The following is a 21,364-nucleotide window of genomic DNA, read 5'->3' as shown; positions in this document are numbered from 1 at the left end:
CAACACCAAGCCTCCACCCTCGGCTAAGCACTGGCCTCCCACCTCCCACCCAGCCAGCCGTGGATACAAGGGGAAGCCACACACACACACACACACACACACACACACACACACACACAAAAAAAAAAAAAAAAAAAAAAAAAAACGTTAGGAAGCTTATCTGCCAGAGACCTGCGAACGATATTTTGAAGCGGTACAAAAGTCAAACACGGCTACGGAGATGGCGCTTTTTTTTTTTGTTGTTGTTTTTACAGCAAAGGAGACAGCACAAGGGCACAACAAAAAGGAAACTATAAAAAAAAGCCCGCTACTCGCTGCTCCTGTAAAGAATCCAAAGAGGTGGGCGAAAGAGCAGTCAGTTACGTGTATTTTAAGTCGACTATCCTGACACACACACACACACACACACACACACACACACACACACACACACACAGGAAATGAATGAGGCTAATCAAGGTCGTCCTAAGCCGTGCAGCACATACCAATGAAGGAATGAGTATGCAAAAATCACAAGAGAAATGGCAACAACAACAACAACAGCAATAAGGAAATGATAATATGTAAATACGTGTATATAAATAACTCGCTTTTCCCCTCTCCTCTCTCCCTCCCCCCTCCCCCCTCCCCACACACACACACAAACAAACAAACAAATTCCTACTAGCGCATATAGCAAGTTGAGATTGGACCATGGTCACTATGTATATGATAATGCTAGTAGTAGTACTAGTAGTAGTAGTAGTAGTAGTAGTAGTAGTAGGAGGAGGAGGAGGAGGAGGAGGAGGAGCGAAAGTTAAAAAAAAAAAACACTAGAAAGGCAAGAATAATAGTAGTAATAATGACAACAACAACATTAACAACAACAACAACAACAACAACAACAACAACTAAAAAAATGAGCACAAACAACCCACGAATGACTATACGAAAAAAAAAACCAACCCTGTCATTATCAACGCAAACCACAAAAAAAAAAACTTATTCCCTTACTATAACAACAGACACACGCATAAAGCAAAGGAATGCGTCGAGGAAACCAGCAACTAAAGGGGACGGAAGGAATGGGGAGGGGAAGGGAGGGGAGAGAGAGTAGAGGGGGGGGGGAGGAATGGACGGAAGGTAGGAAGGAATGATTACAGGAAGGGTCAGGGACGGAGAGGAAAGGTGAAGGAATGGAGGTGAGGGACAGTGGAAGGGGTAGTAAGGAAGGTAAGTGTTGGGAAGGGGTGAGGGAAGGGGAGAGTGAAGTGGAAGAGGGAAGGGGAGAGGGAAGAGGGGAAAAGGGAGAGGGAAGGGGAAGGGGGAGGTAAGCAAACTAGCAAGGTAAGGTAAGGTAAGGAAGGGGAGGGAAAGGAGGAGTGAAAGGGAAGAGGAAGAGGAAGATAAACAAACGGGGGTAGGGGAGTAAGGTAAGGTAAGGAAGGGGAGAGGGATGGGGAGTCAACAGGGAAAGAGAAGGGGAGAGGAATGTAACCAAAGGGGGGGGGAGTTTAAGGTAAGGTAAGGGAGAGGGAACAGGGAAAGAGAAGGGGAGAGGAAGGTAACCGAAGGGGGGGGGAGTGTAAGGTAAGGTAAGGAAGAGGGAACAGGGAAAGAGAAGGGGAGAAGTAAGGGGATGAAGGGAAGGGAAAGAGAGGGGAGATAAACACTGATGGGGTGGTTATGTACCGTAGAGGAGGGTAAATGAATGAAAGGGAGAGTTAAAGAGCAAACAACAAAGGTAAAACTGATGAGGTATAAGTAAAAGGATTTGACATGGAGGAGGGAAGAGGTCAGGTGAAGGAGTGTTAGGTGGAGGAGAATATATAATAGGGTCGCATTATTAAACACTTCGAAGCCCAAGTTCACATATTTGACAAGGCTTTCGTAGGAGTTTGGGACATTTCCAGAAGTACTTTTATGACCCTGGTGGTAGTTTGACCCTTCCTCTGTACTATGAACCTAAAGAAACACGCATTAGAACCCGATTGATCCCTTCTTTGACCTTTAGAAATAGTTGATGTGAGAAACGAAAGTGTTTTAAAATACCTACATGTCTGATATGGGAGGGCAGGTGGACAGAAAGGGAAAGGTGGCCCAGGTGAAAGGAAGAGGCAGGTAGAGTGTAGAGGAAACTGGTATGTAGGGTGACGGGGTGAGTCTGCATAGGAGCTGGTCAGGGGTCGAGGGAACGGTCTGCAGCTGGGTAAGGGATATTTTTTTTAGGTGCAGGGAATGAGCCAGGGTTAGGAAGGTGAAATGTTTACTGATGCCACCGTAGAGTTTTCGTAAAAGTTTATCTCCTGTAACGTTGCAATACTTATGCGTAAATCATCATCGGGGATATCACTGTAAAAAAATGGATGAGGAGCCTCTTGTGCACTTGTTACAGGAGGACAACAATAAAGATCAGTCTCAGGCTAAACAGGAAAGCATAACATGGACAATAAGGTCGGTATTAAAGACATGCTCGCTTCAATAAGGTCGATATTATAAGATATACTCGCTTCTCACATCAGTATTTCGAAAGGTCAAAGAGGGGGTTGATTGAGTTATAATGAGTGTTTCTTTAGGTTCGCGGTACAGAAGAAGGGTCACATTACCACCAGGCTCATAAAACTACTCCTGGAAATGCACAAAACTCCTACGAAAGCCTTGGCAAATATGGGCAACGGAATGTTCAGTAATACGCCTCTAAATCACACGGCCATCCATATATCCACTGTCACATGTATTGCAGAAAGAGGGAAGCTTGTTCACTATACACCTGCACTTTTAATAGTCTTCAATAGTGGGAAACGTACGATCAAGGTGTCTGCTAATTGTGCGAACCTTCAGTTAGTGCTCACCTCGGGGAAAAAAAAATACTCCGAAAACTTGAACTTGGGTACAAAGATCAAATATTGCCAAATCGAAAAGACTGATTATTGGACTATCTTAACAATATATCACATTTACACTTTAGCTCAATCTCCAGAAGCAGCTTTTCCCGGATATGACGAACACTAATGATAAGGTTACGGACAAACAGGTGAGCTAAGCGTACAATCAAGGTGTCTGCTAATTGTGCGAACCTTCAATTAGTGATCATCTCAGGGGGACTAAAAAAAATACTCCGAAAACTTGAACTTGGGTACAAAGATCAAATATTGCCAAATCGAAAAGACTGATTATTGGACTATCTTAACAATATATCACATTCACACGACGAACACTAATGATAAGGTTACGTAAAAACATGTGAGCTAAGCACAACAAAGGTGTTCACACTGCTATGTGCTTCAATTAGTGTGGAGTGCTCATATCAAAAAAAAACTTGAAAACTTTGGGTACAAAGATCAAATATTGCCAAATCGAAAAGACTGATTATTGGACTATCTTAACAATATATCACATTCACACTTTAGCTCAATCTCCAGAAGCAGCTCTTTCCGGATATGACGAAAACAAAAGATAAGGATACGGACAAACAGGTGAGCATGTTCGAACTAAAGATAAGACAAGGAATGGACGGACGACACCTGGACGGGACAGACGGCACAGAACAAGTTACCTGGGGTAGTCGTCCCCCCACATTTGCATCGCCGGGTCCCCATGATACTGGTAGCTGAAACAGACGGCAAACACGTGTTGAGGGTGTACTCAGGCTTGCCGACTTCAGGGACCTTAACACTGCCTTTACATGACCGCCACAGGACTTTTCTTGTGGCAATACTATTTACATTAACATAAGCTCAACCCATATCAGCCGAGCAGCAGCAACGGATAGCATTTAATATTTCTCAGTATCCACCATGAAACTATACTCTGTTCATATTTGCATAGAGAATTAACCAGGCGCATGACAGTCCAAGCTTTCCTGTAGTTTCCACTGACCAACCACAATGAGGCAGAGGTGGAAAGGTTGCGTGTCTTGCTTAGGGAGTGACCAACAATGTACAGTTATTAGGGAAAAGGGGAGGGGCTTATTTTCGGAGCTACTGTAAATGCGGCTTGCTTGTAGACTGGCCAATGATATACATATTATAGTGACAGAGGGGGAGGAGCTTATTTTCGAAGCTAATGCGAACAGAGAAGTAAAAAAAATGGAATTGAGCAAAACATGTGAAAAAAAAAGTTAGGATTATTCAAGCCAAGAGAAAATCCCTACAATTCAATAAAGAAGATATATTTAAAAAGTATACATATTATATACATCCTGAAGGCATAATAGAAAGTCAAGCTTCAAAATGAGTGAGTGAGTGAGTGCGTGACAGTGAGTGTGTGTGTGAGTGTGAGCGAGTGAGTGAGTGTGTGTGAGTGTGAGCGAGTGAGTGAGTGTGTGTGTGTGTGTGTGTGTGTGTGTGTGTGTGTGTGTGTGTGTGTGTGTGTGTGTGTGTGTGTGTGTGTGAAAGTGCTGGCATCATTCCAAGCCCGGAGTTGATGCCGCGAACGTGACTCTAAGTGAAAACACGAAAAATTAAGGTAACAATACATGGAATAAGACCGGTACAACATTGTGTGTGTGTGTGGGGGGGGGGGGGGGAAGGGGGGTGATAAATAAACAGAAAGGTAGATAGACAGATACATAGACAGAGACACAGGCATATAGATATAAAACAAAAGACGAACTCAAAACAGATAAGAGACAGACAGATACAAGCACACACACACAAAGGTAGACAGACAGAGATTCATAGACACAGAGACACACAGGCATATAGATATAAAACAAAAGACGAACTCAAGACGGATAAGAGACACACACATACAAACACACATACACACAAAGGTAGACAGACAGAGATACATAGACACAGAGACACACAGGCATAGATATAAAACAAAAGACGAACTCAAGACAGATAAGAAACACACACACACAAACACACACACAAAGAGGTAGACAGAGATACATAGACACAGAGACACACAGGCATAGATATAAAACAAAAGACGAACTCAAGACGGATAAGAAACACACACACACAAACACACACACAAAGAGGTAGACAGAGATACATAGACACAGAGACACACAAGCATAGATATAAAACAAAAAACGAACTCAAGACGGATAAGAAACACACACACACAAAGGTAGACAGACAGAGATACATAGACAGACACACACAGGCATAGATATAAAACAAAAGACGAACTCAGACGGATAAGAAACACACACACACAAACACACATAAAAAAGGTTGCACGGTAAGAAACTCGTCGGCAATGTCAACCTTATCGGGAATGTGGGAAAGCGAAGAGAAGGAAACCTACCACAAGAAAGAGAAACCAGTCCGCTGCATGACCGAGCAATTAGTCTAAGCGAGTGACTGGCAGCTAAACACACACACACAATCTCTCTCTCACGCACACACAATATCAATCAATCAATCAATCTATCTCCAATTCGTAAATCAAATGAGCTACACCAAAAGAAAAAGAGAGAAAGAGAGAAAGAGAGCTGAGAACGAAAGAAGGAAAGAAAGACAGAGAGTGAATAATTATATCAATGTCACAGCCATGATAAGCGAAGGACTGGGAAAGGAGAGCAAAGGTAATACACGATCCAATATGCAAGGCCCTGAGTGGTATGTGTGTGTGTGTGTGTGTGTGTGTGTGTGTGTGTGTGTGTGTGTGTGTGTTTCTTCTAGTCAAGGTAAGCTCAAGGTAATGGACACTCCTTTGACCTCTGTTCGGGAGCAGTGAGTAGCGGGCTTTTATTTTTCTTTGAGCCCTTGAACTGTCTCCTTAGATGTAAAAAAAAATAATAAATATATAAAATCCACCTGCGTGAAGGAGAGGAATGAACAGGGCTGAGAAAGAAAACGAGGAAGATGACGAGTAATTATTGGGAGCACTGAAGTAGAGAAAGAAAGAAAGGAATGAAACACGACAGACGGAGGAGGAAAGAAATTTAACGAGGGAGAAATCGATGACATATATTTGTTTAATTAACGACATAACGAGTGGTAATGACGGAAGGTTTAGCGAGAAGGGGACGGAGGTGAAGTGGGATCCGTGTGTGTGTGTGTGTGTGTGTGTGTGTGTGTGTGTGTACGCATGAGATAAATAACTACAGATAGATAAACAAACAGACACACACACAAACATACATACAAAGAGAAATACAGACGAACACAGACATAAGAAGCAAAACAAAAATGGTTGCAAATATATAAATAGATAAAAATAAACACTCGTCGGCAATGTCAACCTTACTGTCAAGAAAGTCAAGGGAAGGAACAGTGTGTGTGTGTGTGTGTGTGTGTGTGTGTGTGGGCTTACCTGGAGGCGTGGGAGGCGTGGTCCCAAGGGTCGTCGCGGTACACGCCGTTCATCACGCTCCTCCTGCAACACAGACAAACAAACGTCACAAAAGCCAACCACCTTCACTTGCACCACTGCCTCTGCCTGCCTCTGATACTACTACTGCTACTACTACTACTACTACTACTACTACTACTACTACTACTATTACTAGCTTTTTTTATTATTGTTTCCTTTTTTTGTGCCCTTGAGCTGTCTCCTTTGTTGTAAAAAACTAATAATAATAATAATAATAATAATAATAATAATAATGCAGCTACTATTACTACTACTACTACTACTATTACTACTACTACTACTACTACTAATAATAATAATAATAATAATAATGATGCTGACAATTCTCTCCCCTATCAGCAGTGTCCCCCTCGCAGAGCCCCGTGTGCCGGAAGGGTGCTGCTGGTGCTGCTGGTGTTTCCCTCCCGCCCCTCCCGTGCACCGACGCCCCGCCGCCTGCACTCCCGGGGCTTCCTCGTCACGCGTGGCTTGCCGGTTTACCCCGCCACGCAAAACACCAAACGTTATCCATGGACCAGTAATTGAATTAGTGCAACAAAAACTGACGACCCGATAGTAAAAAAAAAAATGTATGTAGTATTCGGTCTTGTACTTGGTGTCTGGTGTATGGTGTAACTTTATTTGCTGTGATGTCTCAAAGATATTCATGCGATTCTGATTTCCTTGCTCAATAGAACCGATCGCTCGAGAACGCTAGGCAGGGGAATAAAGAATGCAAGACGAGTGGAGTCGATGCTGTAGGCACTGATTGACCAAGGAATCCAGACTGCTTGAACACACCCATCCACCCTTCTATTGCCAGTCCTTGGGCGTGTTCCTGCCTTGCTCGGCGCGGCATGTGCACTTAACCTAACCCAGTGACTTTCAGCTTTGTCACACTCTGGTCGCCAATGTTTTTGCACGATTGGTCGCCCGCTCTTTCTTCATACCCACAGACACACTAGATCAGAGTTGAAGGCCATCGGTGTCATAGAAATTCTAACTATTTAGGGCTAACCTTCTCTCGGCCCAGGCTCTCACCTCAGATGTGTAACCAGCCAAGTTGTGACAGAGTTTTTTCCTAGCTACCAGTGCAACCAAGGCCGCCCTCCTGCCGCCAGGCCCTGACTGGCGAAAACACTCCCCGATGCTCTCCCGATTAGGCTTTATTTGTAACGTGGTCGGCTTTGGCTGTTGAGTTTCATTCATTAAAACTTTTTACACAGCAGCTGACGTTCTTAGACGAGACGCATCCATGTTGAACGTCCCTTCCCAGAGGCACAGCTGCGGCGGGATGGCACTAGAAACATCGCTTAAGAGAGGGATGGCAAGAAGGCCGAAACGTCAGGTATACGACCATTCTTAGTACCCTACAGTTCAAGCTCTAATTATATGTTCTCTAGTGTATACGGGTCAACCGACTTCAAGGACAGGTAAAGGGAAAAAAAGCATAGCAGAAAGAGACGCGTTCACTACAAGTCTGCATTTCCTCCTGCCTGTGACTTGACCTCCTTCAAGAAGACTGTATCAAGACACCTCTCCACCCGAAATTGACCTCTCTTTTGGCCACTCTTAACTTTTGTCTGTTGTGGAAGCGGTGAGTAGCGGGCTTTTTTCTACACTTTTTGTTACCCTTGAGCCGTCTCCTTCGTTGTAAAAAAAAATATTGCTTCGAGTCAACAGGTAAATGAAAGTAACAAAAATTCAAAAACACTAAGTTGCAAGAGATAATCAAGAAACCAGTGCCATAAAAGTGTATTTGTTTTCCGTCAGTGTAAATAATACATAATAATAACAAAGCCTTATTACACTGAGACAAGCAACAAGCGGGTACAGCAAGGACAGGCAGAAGATTAAAATTCCGCCGGCATCACTTCCATTCCTCTCTCAACCTTGCCTGCCATGCGAGAGTTAAGACGCAGTTTGTTGCCAGCCTCACCCCGTCGCCCCACCCAAGTCCTCAGCATCCCACCCCTCCACTCACCCCCAAACCCTCACCCCTCAAGACTCCAGCCGGTAAGGAGTGCCAATACGCGGAGACCAGTGTCCAATACAAGCAGGTTCTCCAAGGTACACGTCACGAGAGTATTCAAAGGATCGCCACATCCTCACAAATAGAGATAAATACCAGAGAGCGAGTGATGTAACCTGCAACTGCGTCATGAGATTAAAACTTGAAGAATAATCCAATATACTAAGGTTCTTTAAGGTGTGGGTCACGAGGGTATTCAAAGGGTTGCCACACCTTCACAAATACATGTCAGAGAGTGAGTGGTATAATCTGCAACTGAGTCAGGAGATTAAATACTTGAAATAAAAATGGTATGTACACTTGAGGATTACTGTTAACACTCTTATACTGGCTTCACCATGAACCCAATATCCCATCTCCGTCATATACAGGCCTCACCTCACCCTAGTTCTCCACATCCCTCCCTATAGCTTACCCTAAACACTCACCCTTCAACACACACACTCGCATACTTCCGGTACTCCCCTGCACCCTTACACTCGACCCAACCCTCGCATTCATAACAAGTTCCCTCCGTGCTAGTGAGGGAACACCTGCCTTACACCCCTTCACATGCCTCCCCATCACACCTTCACATGTCCCCTTCATACACCCTTACACTCGACCCAACTCTCGCACTCATAACAAGTTCCCTCCGTGCTAGTGAGTCAACGCCTGCCTTACACCCCTTCACGTGCCTCTCCAATCACACCTTCACATGTCCCCTCAATGTCCTCTCTCCGGCGACCCCCATTCATTTGTCTTATCTCCAGCGCTATCTCTCCGCCACTTCTTCCTCCGGTCACAGTGCACACGCATCAACGGGGTTACTGAGACAGCCGAGGAGATGCGGGTGTGTGCGTGCGTGCTTGCGTGGGTGCATGCATAACACCCACACCCACCCACACACCCACCCACACACACACACACACATACATAGATGGTTTTCTTGTGTGTGCAAAGTATCGTTATCCGTTTAAGTCTCACGATGTTCTTTTTTTTTTCCCCTCTGTAGCAAGTATGAGAGTTTTTACCTCCCCCCTTTCTCGTTCTTTAAACCTAGATACCTCCCCCATGCATCTCTATCTACCTATATCTCTAACTATCGCTATCTCTCTCCGGACCATCCCCAGAAAGGACAGGTGGGTGGAGGAAGGCGCCGAGGTGGTTATCTCCGGGTTGGCCTCCAGCTTTCAGGGACTGACAAGACGCAGCGGCGGCGATAACGCAGTGCTTAATGTCCGTCTCTCAGGCACGCCACAGTATCAGCGGTGCCCTTTCGACAGGCTCGCTCCTATGCTGTCCGACTTCCTAATGCAAGAGTCGACCAAGCAGTACTTCATTTTGTTTTCGTCGTTTTCGCTGGTAAACTCTGAAGCAGCTTTTTTTTGTGTGTATTTCCGATTCCCAGGACTATTACTATTACGTATTACTAAACATTTCGTCGCCCAAGTTCACAAATTTGACAAGGCTTTCGTAGGAGTTGTGGGCATTTCCGGGAGTAGTTTTATGACCCTAGTGGTAGTCTGACCCTTTTTCTGTACCACGAACCTAAAGAAACACTCCATAGAACCCGAATGATCCCCTCTCTGACCTTTAGAAATACTTGATGTGAGCAGTGAAAGTATCTTATAATACCGATCGTAGTTTTCAAGAAGAGAGCCTTAAGACGCCTCTCAAATTAAGCTTGATCAATATATATTCCAGTTTCTTTTTGTGTCTTTTTTTGCAAGAACTAGTATGTCACGGATCTTATCATTATTTTTGGCACATTTCTCTGGGTCTGAAACCATACAAAAAAGCACACACACACACACACACACACACACACACACACAGACTAAGTGAGGATGTAGTATCGGCGAAGAGTGTGCAAAGTTTTAAGGAAAAGTAGGACAAATACAGATACGGAGACGGGACCACACGAGCGTAAGCCCAGGCCATGTAAAACTAGTAAACTACAACTAGGCAAATAAATACACACACACACACACACACACACACACACACACACACACACACACACACACACCGTTCATAGGTACACACTTTTTTTCTGGCCACAATAACGAGTATCCTGTGCCCTTATCATGAATACCGGCCTTATCGCGTATACATAGACGTGCAAACACTCGCCCGCCGCCGCCGCCAACAGCAATCCCCGCCCGTGTCTCGCCCCACAAAACAAATCCGGTCATCGTCATCCCCCGCACGGTATCTTTGGACGGACTTTTTGCTGCTCTTGTGACGCCCTTAACCTGGTAGCAGCGGGGATCATGTTTCTTAATGGTCCCTCCAAGCGAGAAAAATGAGAAAAAAATCATCACTCACACAAACCATTTCATAATATATGTAGCATTTGTGATCATTTTATGTATCTTCTATTTTGGGGGGTTTATATCATGGCACAAATTTGGCCCGTCACTGCTACACGGTAAAGCCACAAATTTGGCCTGTCGCTGCTACACGGTAAAGCCACAAATTTGGTCCGTCGCTGCTACACGGTAAAGCCACAAATTTGGTCCGTCGTTGCTACACGGTAAAGCCACAAATTTGGTCCGTCGTTGCTACACGGTAAAGCCACAAATTTGGTCCGTCGTTGCTACACGGTAAAGCCACAAATTTGGTCCGTCGCTGCTACACGGTAAAGCCACAAATTTGGTCCGTCGTTGCTACACGGTAAAGCCACAAATTTGGTCCGTCGCTGCTACACGGTAAAGCCACAAATTTGGCCCGTCGTTGCTACACGGTAAAGCCACAAATTTGGTCCGTCGTTGCTACACGGTAAAGCCACAAATTTGGTCCGTCGTTGCTACACGGTAAAGCCACAAATTTGGCCCGTCGTTGCTACACGGTAAAGCCACAAATTTGGCCCGTCGTTGCTACACGGTAAAGCCACAATTTGGCCCGTCGTTGCTACCGGGTTAACACCTTGGTATATGGTGATACGTATTTTCTTTCATCTGATGGCGTAGCTGGTTGTTGGTGGGTGTTATTATAAAAACGAGTCCGCGTCCAGCCTGTCTCACCGGTTCGGTTCTCGGTGGCAAGTTACGGTCTGAGAGCGTCTGAGAATACCCATCTTAATGTTCCAGGCTTGCGGGACATGGGGTTAATACTTCCTTGGTTGGCGATACATGACAATGGGAGTCCGATAACAGCCCACCTGCCTCTTAATGACTGCACCCTTCAAGTCCCGCTGGCGTCACAGGATTTACTGACTGAGATAAGAATGGCGAAACGAATGCAGTTGTGGTGCCGAAATAACTTGAGTGCATAACAATGTAGCTGATAAACAATCGAACAAAAATAAATAAATGAAGATTGCGCATAACATATAGATAAGGATATAGACTTTGAGTTAATTATACTAGTAAAATAGGCGTGTATAAGGCAAACATATGAATTGTAAAACTTGGAATGGATGTTTATAATAGCAGTAGTGTTTAGAGGGTTTTTTTTCTCTCTTGAAGTTTCCTTTGCTGTAAAAAAAAATAATAATAATAAAAAACGAGCTACATCTCAAATATTTATAACTTCTGTGTGACTTTTTTTAATCTTATTTACACACAGCGTTACACCCTTGAGCAGACGCCAATGCAAAAAAAAATAATAATAATAATAATAATAATAATAATAATAATAATAATAATAATAATAATAATATAAAAAAAAACAGGTTACATCTCAAATATTTCTAACTTCTGTGTGACTTTTTTTAATCTTATTTACACACAGCGTTACACCCTTGAGCAGACGCCAATGCAAAAATAATAATAATAATAATAATAATAATAATAATAATAATAATAATAATAATAATAATATAAAAAACAGGTTACATCTCAACTATTTCTACCTTCCGTGTGACTTTTATTGTTTGATTTCCATCCAGCGTTACACCCTTGAGCAGACGCCAATGCACACAGCCAATGGTTTCAATATAATATACACACATTACCACCAGTGCATTTTGTTCGCTGCAATTTCCGGGTATGACACACAAAAAACTATCCACTTAGATTTACTTAACTTTCATAAATTTGTCTCAATTGTGCACAGTTTTCACAAGTCGCATTTTTCAACATTTTTTACATTCGCGGTCTGGTTCACTTCAGCAGCAGACACCGCGGCGCAGGTACACTCCCCCCACCCCCATCCACTCACCCACACACACACACACACACACACACACGCAGACACATTCCAGCGGCATGTCTCGACGGTAACTTACTACGATTTTTCGGTATTTAGATTTCTAGGTGACACTCCATCGTTGAGGAAGGCCATTGTGTGTCTGGCTGATGTGTGTGTGTGTGTGTGTGTGTGTGTGTGTGTGTGTGTGTGTGTGTGTGTGTGTGTGTGTGTGTGTGTGTGTGTGTGTCTCTCTCTCTCTCTCTCTCTCTCTCTCTCTCTCTCTCTCTCTCTCTCTCTCTCTCTCTCTCTCTCTCTCTCTCTCTCACACACACTGCTCCGGTAACAAAAAAACAGTAATTATGGTGTCCTTTCCTATTTGCGTCACTCTACCGACTCACCACCAACATGACGACACCACAACACGCCTCTCCCTTAATCCTTCCGGTACCTTATCACGTACACACACAAAGACACAGATAGATAGACAGACAAACAAAGTGACAGGTAGAGACACACACCGGCCTCTTGCAGACTCCTTACGTTCTTATGTTCACACACACGCATGCAAAGGGACAGGTTTAAAGACTGAAACGCAGGTAAACAGACAGACAGGTAGAGAGGAAAGGAATGGAGAGAAACAACAATGATAACCTTCTCCTGTTATCTACGGCACACGTCAACATCCTGAGTGGGCACGTTTCTCATCTAACTTTCCCCCTTCCACCTTAAAAAACAAGCCCCCCACCCCCACCACACCCCACACACACACACACACACTTTAAGGAAAAACGGGACAAAAAACAGATATGGAGACGTGACCACACGAGCGTAAGCCCAGGCCCTGTAGAACTAAAACTAGGTAAATACACACACACACACACACACACACACACACACACAATGGGGGAGGGTGATAGCCGTGTGTAAAGAGACCCTAGTGGTGGTTGACTCTGTGACTGGCCTGGACAATGCCGTGTTTAGTCATATGTGGGCAGATTATGAGCCCACAGTTAAAAACGACAGTACACTCATCTGTTTATGTTGGGTAATGACTGATAACCGCTCTCTCTCTCTCTCTCTCTCTCTCTCTCTGTTCCCATGACTCACCACAATTACATACATGACAACGAACAAGCAAGTGAAGAGATTAGCGCTCAGCAGGTTTTAAATGCCTCGTCAAATTATGTAAGACCGAGCTATTTATATTTTTAAAGTCAGGTGCATGCGAGCTAAGGGTTCATTATCTAGTGTGTCGTTTTAATGTTCAGACAAATTACGCAAACTAGCGCAATCAGTGTGGCAACGGAAGCGTGTTGGGTCATCAGCGTGCAATCTGGCGGCCTGCCCTTGACTCCTCGTGACCCTGCAACATCCCCACCATGCCTGATTGCAACGCTCAGACCGGCAAGATGTGAGTCACCCAATTACTACATTAAAAGCTGTTGTTAGTTTCGTGGGGTGGTAAAGCTTCTACTGATGATGGAAGGAACAGTATCTGCCTTACTTGCCCTATATTGAAACCAAATTGTTGAACCTGAAGAAACACTCATTAGAACCCGACTGACCCCATCTTTGACCCTTAGAAATAGGTGATGTGTGAAGCGAGTGTCTTATAATATCAACCAAAGTAAACTAACGCCACTATTGGTAACTCAACACTGCCAAAGAGTAACACAACCTCACCAAACAGCTTGTCCCTCATGCCTGATAAACGAGTGCTACAGTGACGCTTGAAGTGGATACCTTGCACTGGGAGCAGGTTGCCTTCTGACACCCTCGAAGTCATGGAGGTATTAAGGATTGTCATTCACCTCCCGCACGCTGCCGGTACGAACCAGCCCGGGCGCCCTGTGAGGCAGGTGATACGCATAGCAAAGCCTGTCCTCGAACACAAAGGGATGTACAGGCAAATAGAGAGACACTGAGGGTCGTATTATAATTTCGCCGCCCAAGAACACATATTTGACAAGGCTTTCGTAGGATTTGTGGGCATTTCCAGTACGTAGTTTCATGACCCTGGTGGTAGTTTGACCCTTCCTCTGTACCGTGAACCTAAAGAAACACTCATTAGAACCCGACTGACCCCCTCTTTGGCCTTTAGAAATAACTGATGCGCGCTCTTCGTCCCCTATAGGGCGTGGGAGGCAGTGCAGTGCAACTTCTATGAATGGCGCGACACAGGTGGCCGGCAAAAAGCAGCCCCGCCCTGCATTCCCAGTCCTTTCTTCGGTGTTATTGGGCTGTGGCTTCCCCGACGTGTCCTTCACCTTGCTCCCCGCGCCCCCGCCTCCCACCCCTCCGACGCAGCTGCCTCCCACCTTCTCCATTCTGGGCTTTTCTCCCTCCACCTTCCCCCTGCCCTCTCCGGCCTCCCTCTCGATGTAGTGCCCCCATACCGATTCCATGACCAGCCTCTCCCCTCCTCCCCTTTGCCCACGACACTCCGATGCAGCTGTCCCCTCCCTTTCCATTACCTCCCCCGCCCCACGCATGCTATACTGCACCCAGGCTTCCGGCAGGCAACACTCGCTATTCGGGGGTGACGTGAGAGGTCTCGTTATCGTATCAATACCGATGACGTCACCGGTATCACAGGCAGCAACAACACCGGTAACACCAGCAACTCCACCTCGTCTAGTTCCAACCCTCCCCGCCCCGCCCAACCCCGCAAGCCTCTCCTCTGACACACTCACAGACCTCCTCCAGTGATAACTAGGGGAGGGCCTTGATCCTTGGAGTAACTACCTATCTAACTACCCCCTTCCCCCCCACCTCCACACACACACCTGGTCATGTCTTTTTTGTTTTACCCAAGACGACATAAACTAAGCGATGAATGAATCAATATATAAACCTGAATGACCGCCTCGCTTGCACATCCCTTTCCCTTCACGGAGCTTTACCGCCGACACTATGAAGTACAAACAGTCCACCTGGCAGTCCGTCCGTCATACACTCATTTTATTTTTTTTACAACAAAGGAGACAGCTTATGGGCACAAAAAAGGGAAACAATAATAAAAAAAAAAGCCCGCTACTCGCTGATCCTAAAAATAATCCAAAGAGGTGGCCGAAAGAGGGGTCAATTTCGGGAGGAGAGGTCTCGTTTTTTAGGGAAGTATGGTATGTAAAATGTTTCGTCATAAAAACGCTGAGAAAAACGTTAATGATAATGATGATAAGGAGGAGTAAGAAGAGGAAGAGGCGGAAGAAGAGGAGGAGGAGGAGGAGGAGGAGGAAGATGAGACAGCAGGAGGAGGAGGACACTGCTCTCTGAAACCGCAGACGCTGACCAACGTTCCCGCGCCCCCTTAAAAAGACACACGAGAAGCCACAGAAATAAAAGAAGTTTCCAGGTACGCTTCGGCGACAGGCAAGCTCATCGCCTCACCTGTCCGCCTCAGGAAGGAATAATCCCACAGATGACATCAGCATTGAGGAACCTGACTGGCCACACCTTTCTTCCTGCATGATGTTAAGCTGAACACACACACACACACACACACACACACACACACACACACACACACACACAGACACACACACACACACACACACACACACACACACACACACACACACACACAAACACACAGACACAGACACAGAGACACACACACACAACTACTGAAAACATTTGATCAGTTACATTTTATCATTAACTTGTTCATAGTACTAGTAATAAAACCACCCGTACTAATAAACCAACAATGACAACAACACTATATTAATAACGACGAACACTGATAAAACTATATAAAAACCTTAAAACTAAAAACTCCCATTTGCTTTTACCTATTTCCATCAATTTGAATCCGAGGACGAAATTGATATAGACACAGCATCGCCACCATCGCTAGTATCTTGCAATCACGAAACCTGATCAAGTCGCACTGTGCAAATGAAACCTTAATCAAAACATTACGAAAATCTACGAGGTCACGTTTTCCAGATCTCGGCAGTTTCACCAAAGTATGAATTGTGAAGGAAATGGAAAGAGGAAAAAACAAAAACAAAAAAGAGAAACTAAATGAAGGGAAACTCTCTCCTCCAAAAGATAAACAAACAGCGACATGTGGAAGGTGCATGGTAGGAGCGACGAGGAGGTGGAAGAGAGATGAGGAGGGAGTGGAAGATTGGAATTTCAGAAGGTGGAAGTTAGAATTTTCGTTTTAAGATTTTTTTCCTTTTTTTAGGTCATATAATAACCTCCTCCCCTAAACACACACACACACACACACACACACACACACACACACACACACACACACACACAGACACATTTACAAAGGAATATATATACGAGTCTCCGCCCATGAACCCGTAGTGATATATTGTTGTTGTTGTTGTTTACTTGGTGGTGGAGTTGGTGGATGTGATGGCAATGGTGGAAGTGGTAATACAGTGGTGGATGTAGTGGTATAGTGGAGGTGAATTAAGGAGGTTGATGTTGGTGATTGTGGTGGAAGTGTATACAAGCTGATGAGAGTATGGCGATGGTGGTGGTGGTGAGTGTGGTAGTGAAGGTTGCTGATGGTGGTGGTGGTGGTGAATGTGGCGGCAAAAGAAATTGATGTTGGCTGCAGATGAAAGTCTAATGATGATATTCGTGGTGGTTGTGGTAGTGAAGGCTGTTGGTGTTGTTGGTGGTGGTGGCGGTGACGGTGAATGTGGCGGCAAAAGAAATTGATGTTGGCTGCAGATGAAAGTCTAGTGATGATAGTCGTGGTGGTTGTGGTAGTGAAGGCTGTTGGTGGTGTTGTTATTGGTGGTAGTGCTGGCTAACTTTCCCTTAACCCGGTAGCAGCGACGGACCAAATTTGTGGCTTTACCGTGTACCAGCTATGGGCCAAATTTTTACCATGATATAAACCCCCAAAATAGATGAAGCGTAAACTGATCACAAATGCGTTGGTACTATATATTATGAAATGATTTGCGTGAGTGATGATTTTTTCTCATTAATTCGCTGAGAGGGGCCTTTAAGATACATGATCCCCGCAGCTACCGGGTTAAATTGGTCCTTAACTGAGGCCGCTGTCTTTTGTTGAACTTACAATGAAACTACCTGTCACATTGTCGCTATAGGTTTCCTTCGTTAGTCTCCCGCCGCCACGCCATTGTTCTGCCAGTTCCGTCTCCTTCATCTAACGTCTAACCACTTCAGAAATCTATTTGACCTCGAGACTAACAACCTTATCTAATTGAGTAACTTTTATCTTACCTAAGTGACATTTTTAACTAATCAACTGGAGATATGAATGAATAAATAACAGCCAAACTACTAACCGGCTGTCTTATTAACCAATCTATAAACTACCTAACTAATCACTTGACTCGTTAACCAACCATCTAATGACCTTATCTAAATGACTAAGCTTTATCTTATCTAACTTATTGACATTCTAACTAACCAACTAACTAGCTAACTGAAAAAAAAAAAGAATGAGTAACTACCCAATCAAAGTTAACCATCTGACTTACTAACCAACCAATTAACTCGTTAACCAACCATCTAATGACCTTATCTAAATGACTAAGCTTTATCTTATCTAACTTATTGACCTTCTAACTAACCACTAACTAGCTGACTGAAAAAAAAAGAATGAGTAACTACCCAATCAAAGTTAACCATCTGACTTACTAACCAACCAATTAACTAACCAGATGACCCACTAACCAACCATCTAATGACCTTATCTAAATGACTAACCTTTATCTTATCTAACTTATTGACATTCTAACTAACCAACTAACTGCAGAAAATTGAATGTGCAATACCCAACCAAATAGTTAAACATCTGACTTACTAACCAACCAATTAACTAACCAGATGACCCACTAACCAATCAACCAACTAACTATCTTACCCACTAACAACCCAGGCATTTCACTAACCCTGTCTCTTAACTACCCCCTCACTCGCCTTCGTACAACCCTATCACCTGTAACCTATTTCGTAAACACGCTTATAAGCCATCAGTTCCTGGCTATGATCCAACACCCTCTTCACAATGGACAACCTAATCCACAGCTATCAAAGGTCTCTAGCCATAAACTTTTAAATCCCCTACACAAGGAAATTCCGGAGATAGCAGTGGACACGTATACTCCTTTCTCACAGTTCAAGAGTTACGAAATGAAGCCAGGGTGTCCTTCAACTTCCCTCAGGCTCTTGTGTCACCCGGCTGGTGATCTTGGGCTTGGAGCAGATGGTGGAGCAGTTCACTTCGTTATCGCATCCCGTAATCCTAAGCAAGCTACCCATTTTAACACTTCCTATCCCTTAATCCCCTCCTTCTCCCCCACACCCTCCCTTCCTCCCTCCGCCTACAACACACACACACACACACACACACACACACACACACACACACACACACAGACACACACGAGTTTGATCAAATATATTATGACCTTAAATCAGTCATGTAGAAGTACGAATTAGTAAACACACACACACACACACACACACACACACACACACACACACACACACACACACACACACACACACACGAGACTGAATGGCTTTGACGAAAGACTCTAAAAAATGTTTGTTTAGTGTGGTATACATTGCGACGACAACCGTACGTATCACTGTTCCTTAAAAAAATGTCAAAAACATCACCAGAGGGCAGACCAATCAAAATGTAATCGCGTGTTGTCTCCAGATCACCACTTGACCCATATCTAATCAATCAGCTCGGCTTTGGACACAGCGGGGGACTCTGCTCCTGCACCCTCGCTCCTCGCTTCCTCCCCCTCTCTCCCCCCAGTGGCCGCCTCCCACGCCCCACGCTCGGCTCCCTCACCTGTATGTGCTCCTCCTTAAGGGTCTTCGCTAAGTGGATTCCTGAGCGAAGCCGTCACACCCGCAACTTCCTTGTAAACACCAACGACTCTCTACCTTTACCTCCGCCGTTCAGCGCATTCGCTTCACAGATCCTATTACATTCCACTTTGTTGCACGGTTTGAGGGTTAAGCTTTCGCATAACAGCGACCCAAGTGACTGCGTGGTCAAAAAACGTGACCCCCTCCAAGATTTGGAGTCTTAAAACAAGGCATGAGGTGCTCTGAAGAAACGTGAAGGTTGTTTAAGCGGTGAGACAACCAAGTTCAGAGGCAAGCCAAATTTTCTTCTGGTTCATCATAATGGAGACAGTGTTGGACAATAGGGCCTGAAAGATTCCTCTATTCAATGCACAGCTTCCTTGACGGAAAAATAAATAATATTGACAACTTTTTCTCGTATTATTCTCTCAGGAGAGAGAGAGAGAGAGAGAGAGAGAGAGAGAGAGAGAGAGAGAGAGAGAGAGAGAGAGAGAGAGAGAGAGAGAGAGAGAGAGAGAGGGGGGGGGGGAAACTGAGGAACAATAAAATATGACGCAGTGCCCTTGCCTCAGCGAGGGGTGACAGACGGTGACAGGCACTACCCCCCCCTCCCCACGTGGATGGCGGTGGTGGTGGTGGTGGCACGCACGTGCAATCCCAATGTGGCATATGAAAGCCAAGGTTTTGTTTATTTGGATGAAGGATATGCAAAACAGAGTATTATCCTTACCCTTAACTCTGGCCACTCCTCCCTGCTGCAGGGTGCAGGTGGTGCAGCCGCAAGGGTGACCTTGAACCACTCCCTGGCCAGCCTGTCGAGAATCCCTGCCCCTGCGCTCCAGCCGCCCCCCGCCCGCCCTGGACAACAGTGAGCCTGACGCATGACCCTTACTCACCCTGACGACAACACTAGGCCGTGCTTCTTTTTTTTTTTCGGTTCCCAATAAACGAATGTCTTTCACAAACTTTAAACGAGTGGATATCGAAATCTGGAAAAAAAACTTACAATTCAAGACAGTCATCGATATGGATGTCAGGGTCTCTTGAGCCGCTCTTGTCCTCAGATGAGACAAGACTTTAATCAACAAGGCAAGCCTGCTTCAGCAGCGCCCCACGGACGGTGTTCTCAACGACCCCCAGATTTGGCATGGTGCTGGAAAAGTGCCAGGAGTGTCTTCTGCTGATGTCCATGCCCCAACAACTGCGCAGTGTGTCTGTATCACACAGCGCAGCATAACTGACTTGTTCCTCGACACTGCTGCATGACAATGGTCTTATCGTATACAGACAATAAGAATCCAGCTAATAGCAATCTTGAATACCAGGACCGCAATGCTATTTCAACATTGTTATTGAAGTGTCGTGCAATCTTGTTCATAAACTTGGAATTCTCAACCATCTCCACGAAGCCCACATAACGTCTTTTTACGGTTAGGCTGACAAACCGAGGCCAGAACACCCATGGAAAAAAAAAGCACAACACGCTGCCTCTATTAAAAGAGCAGATGAATGTTATATGCGGAAAATAATGCCTCCCCAATCACAAGAAAAGAATAATTATCATATGTGACTAAATGCGATTTATCATATTTATCTATGTATCACGGAATGTTATCCTTATCATATCGAGCCACGTGATCCTCTGAGGAAGGGGTTTTATTTTACTTTTTCTTTCAGCGAACAAATCACTACGCTATTCCTGTACTCAACAAGAAAATGTGGTGTGCTGAGGAGGGGGCATTACTATGACAGACTTGTATGCAAAACGTCTCATTGTACGTCCTCGTGTATAATGGGTACAGCCAAGTGCGGCGTGTTGTCTCCCGGAAAGGCGGCAGAACAATGAAGCGATAATGACACCCAGTCGAGGCTATTAGCTGTGCGGGGCCTCAGGTACACACACACACACGAGACGGGTAGCTCACACGTCGGGGTGAAAGCAGTAGTTTTGAACACGTTTGATTCAGGTGAAAAAAAAAATAGCAATCAGTAGTTTTGTACACGTTTGCTTCAGGTGAAAAAAAAATAGCAATCAGTAGTTTTGAACACGTTTGATTCAGGTGAAAAAAAAAATAGCAATCAGTAGTTTTG

At 44.8% G+C, this 21,364-nt stretch overlaps 1 protein-coding gene across 4 annotated transcripts in view; it reads right to left on the bottom strand.

Moving 5' to 3' along the window:
• Window positions 1–21,364, bottom strand: part of LOC127009193 (epidermal growth factor receptor kinase substrate 8-like) — a 121,524-nt gene that overhangs the window by 80,755 nt on the left and 19,405 nt on the right. For 2 of the 4 annotated variants that reach the window (XM_050882020.1, XM_050882019.1), the window contains exons 2-3: window positions 6,253–6,315; window positions 3,536–3,589 (exon numbers count right to left, since the gene is read on the bottom strand). In XM_050882020.1, the coding sequence (XP_050737977.1) occupies window positions 3,536–3,589; window positions 6,253–6,305 (107 nt within the window). In that variant the 5' untranslated portion in view covers window positions 6,306–6,315. The remainder of the gene's footprint in view (window positions 1–3,535; window positions 3,590–6,252; window positions 6,316–21,364) is intronic. The other 2 variants (XM_050882022.1, XM_050882021.1) reach the window with 1 other exon arrangement.

The sequence above is a fragment of the Eriocheir sinensis genome, chromosome 40 (genome assembly GCF_024679095.1).
Source record: "Eriocheir sinensis breed Jianghai 21 chromosome 40, ASM2467909v1, whole genome shotgun sequence".
NCBI classification, from domain to species: domain Eukaryota; kingdom Metazoa; phylum Arthropoda; class Malacostraca; order Decapoda; family Varunidae; genus Eriocheir; species Eriocheir sinensis.
Note: the sequence above shows the minus strand (reverse complement) of the source record. Positions and strands in the feature narration are given on the sequence as shown.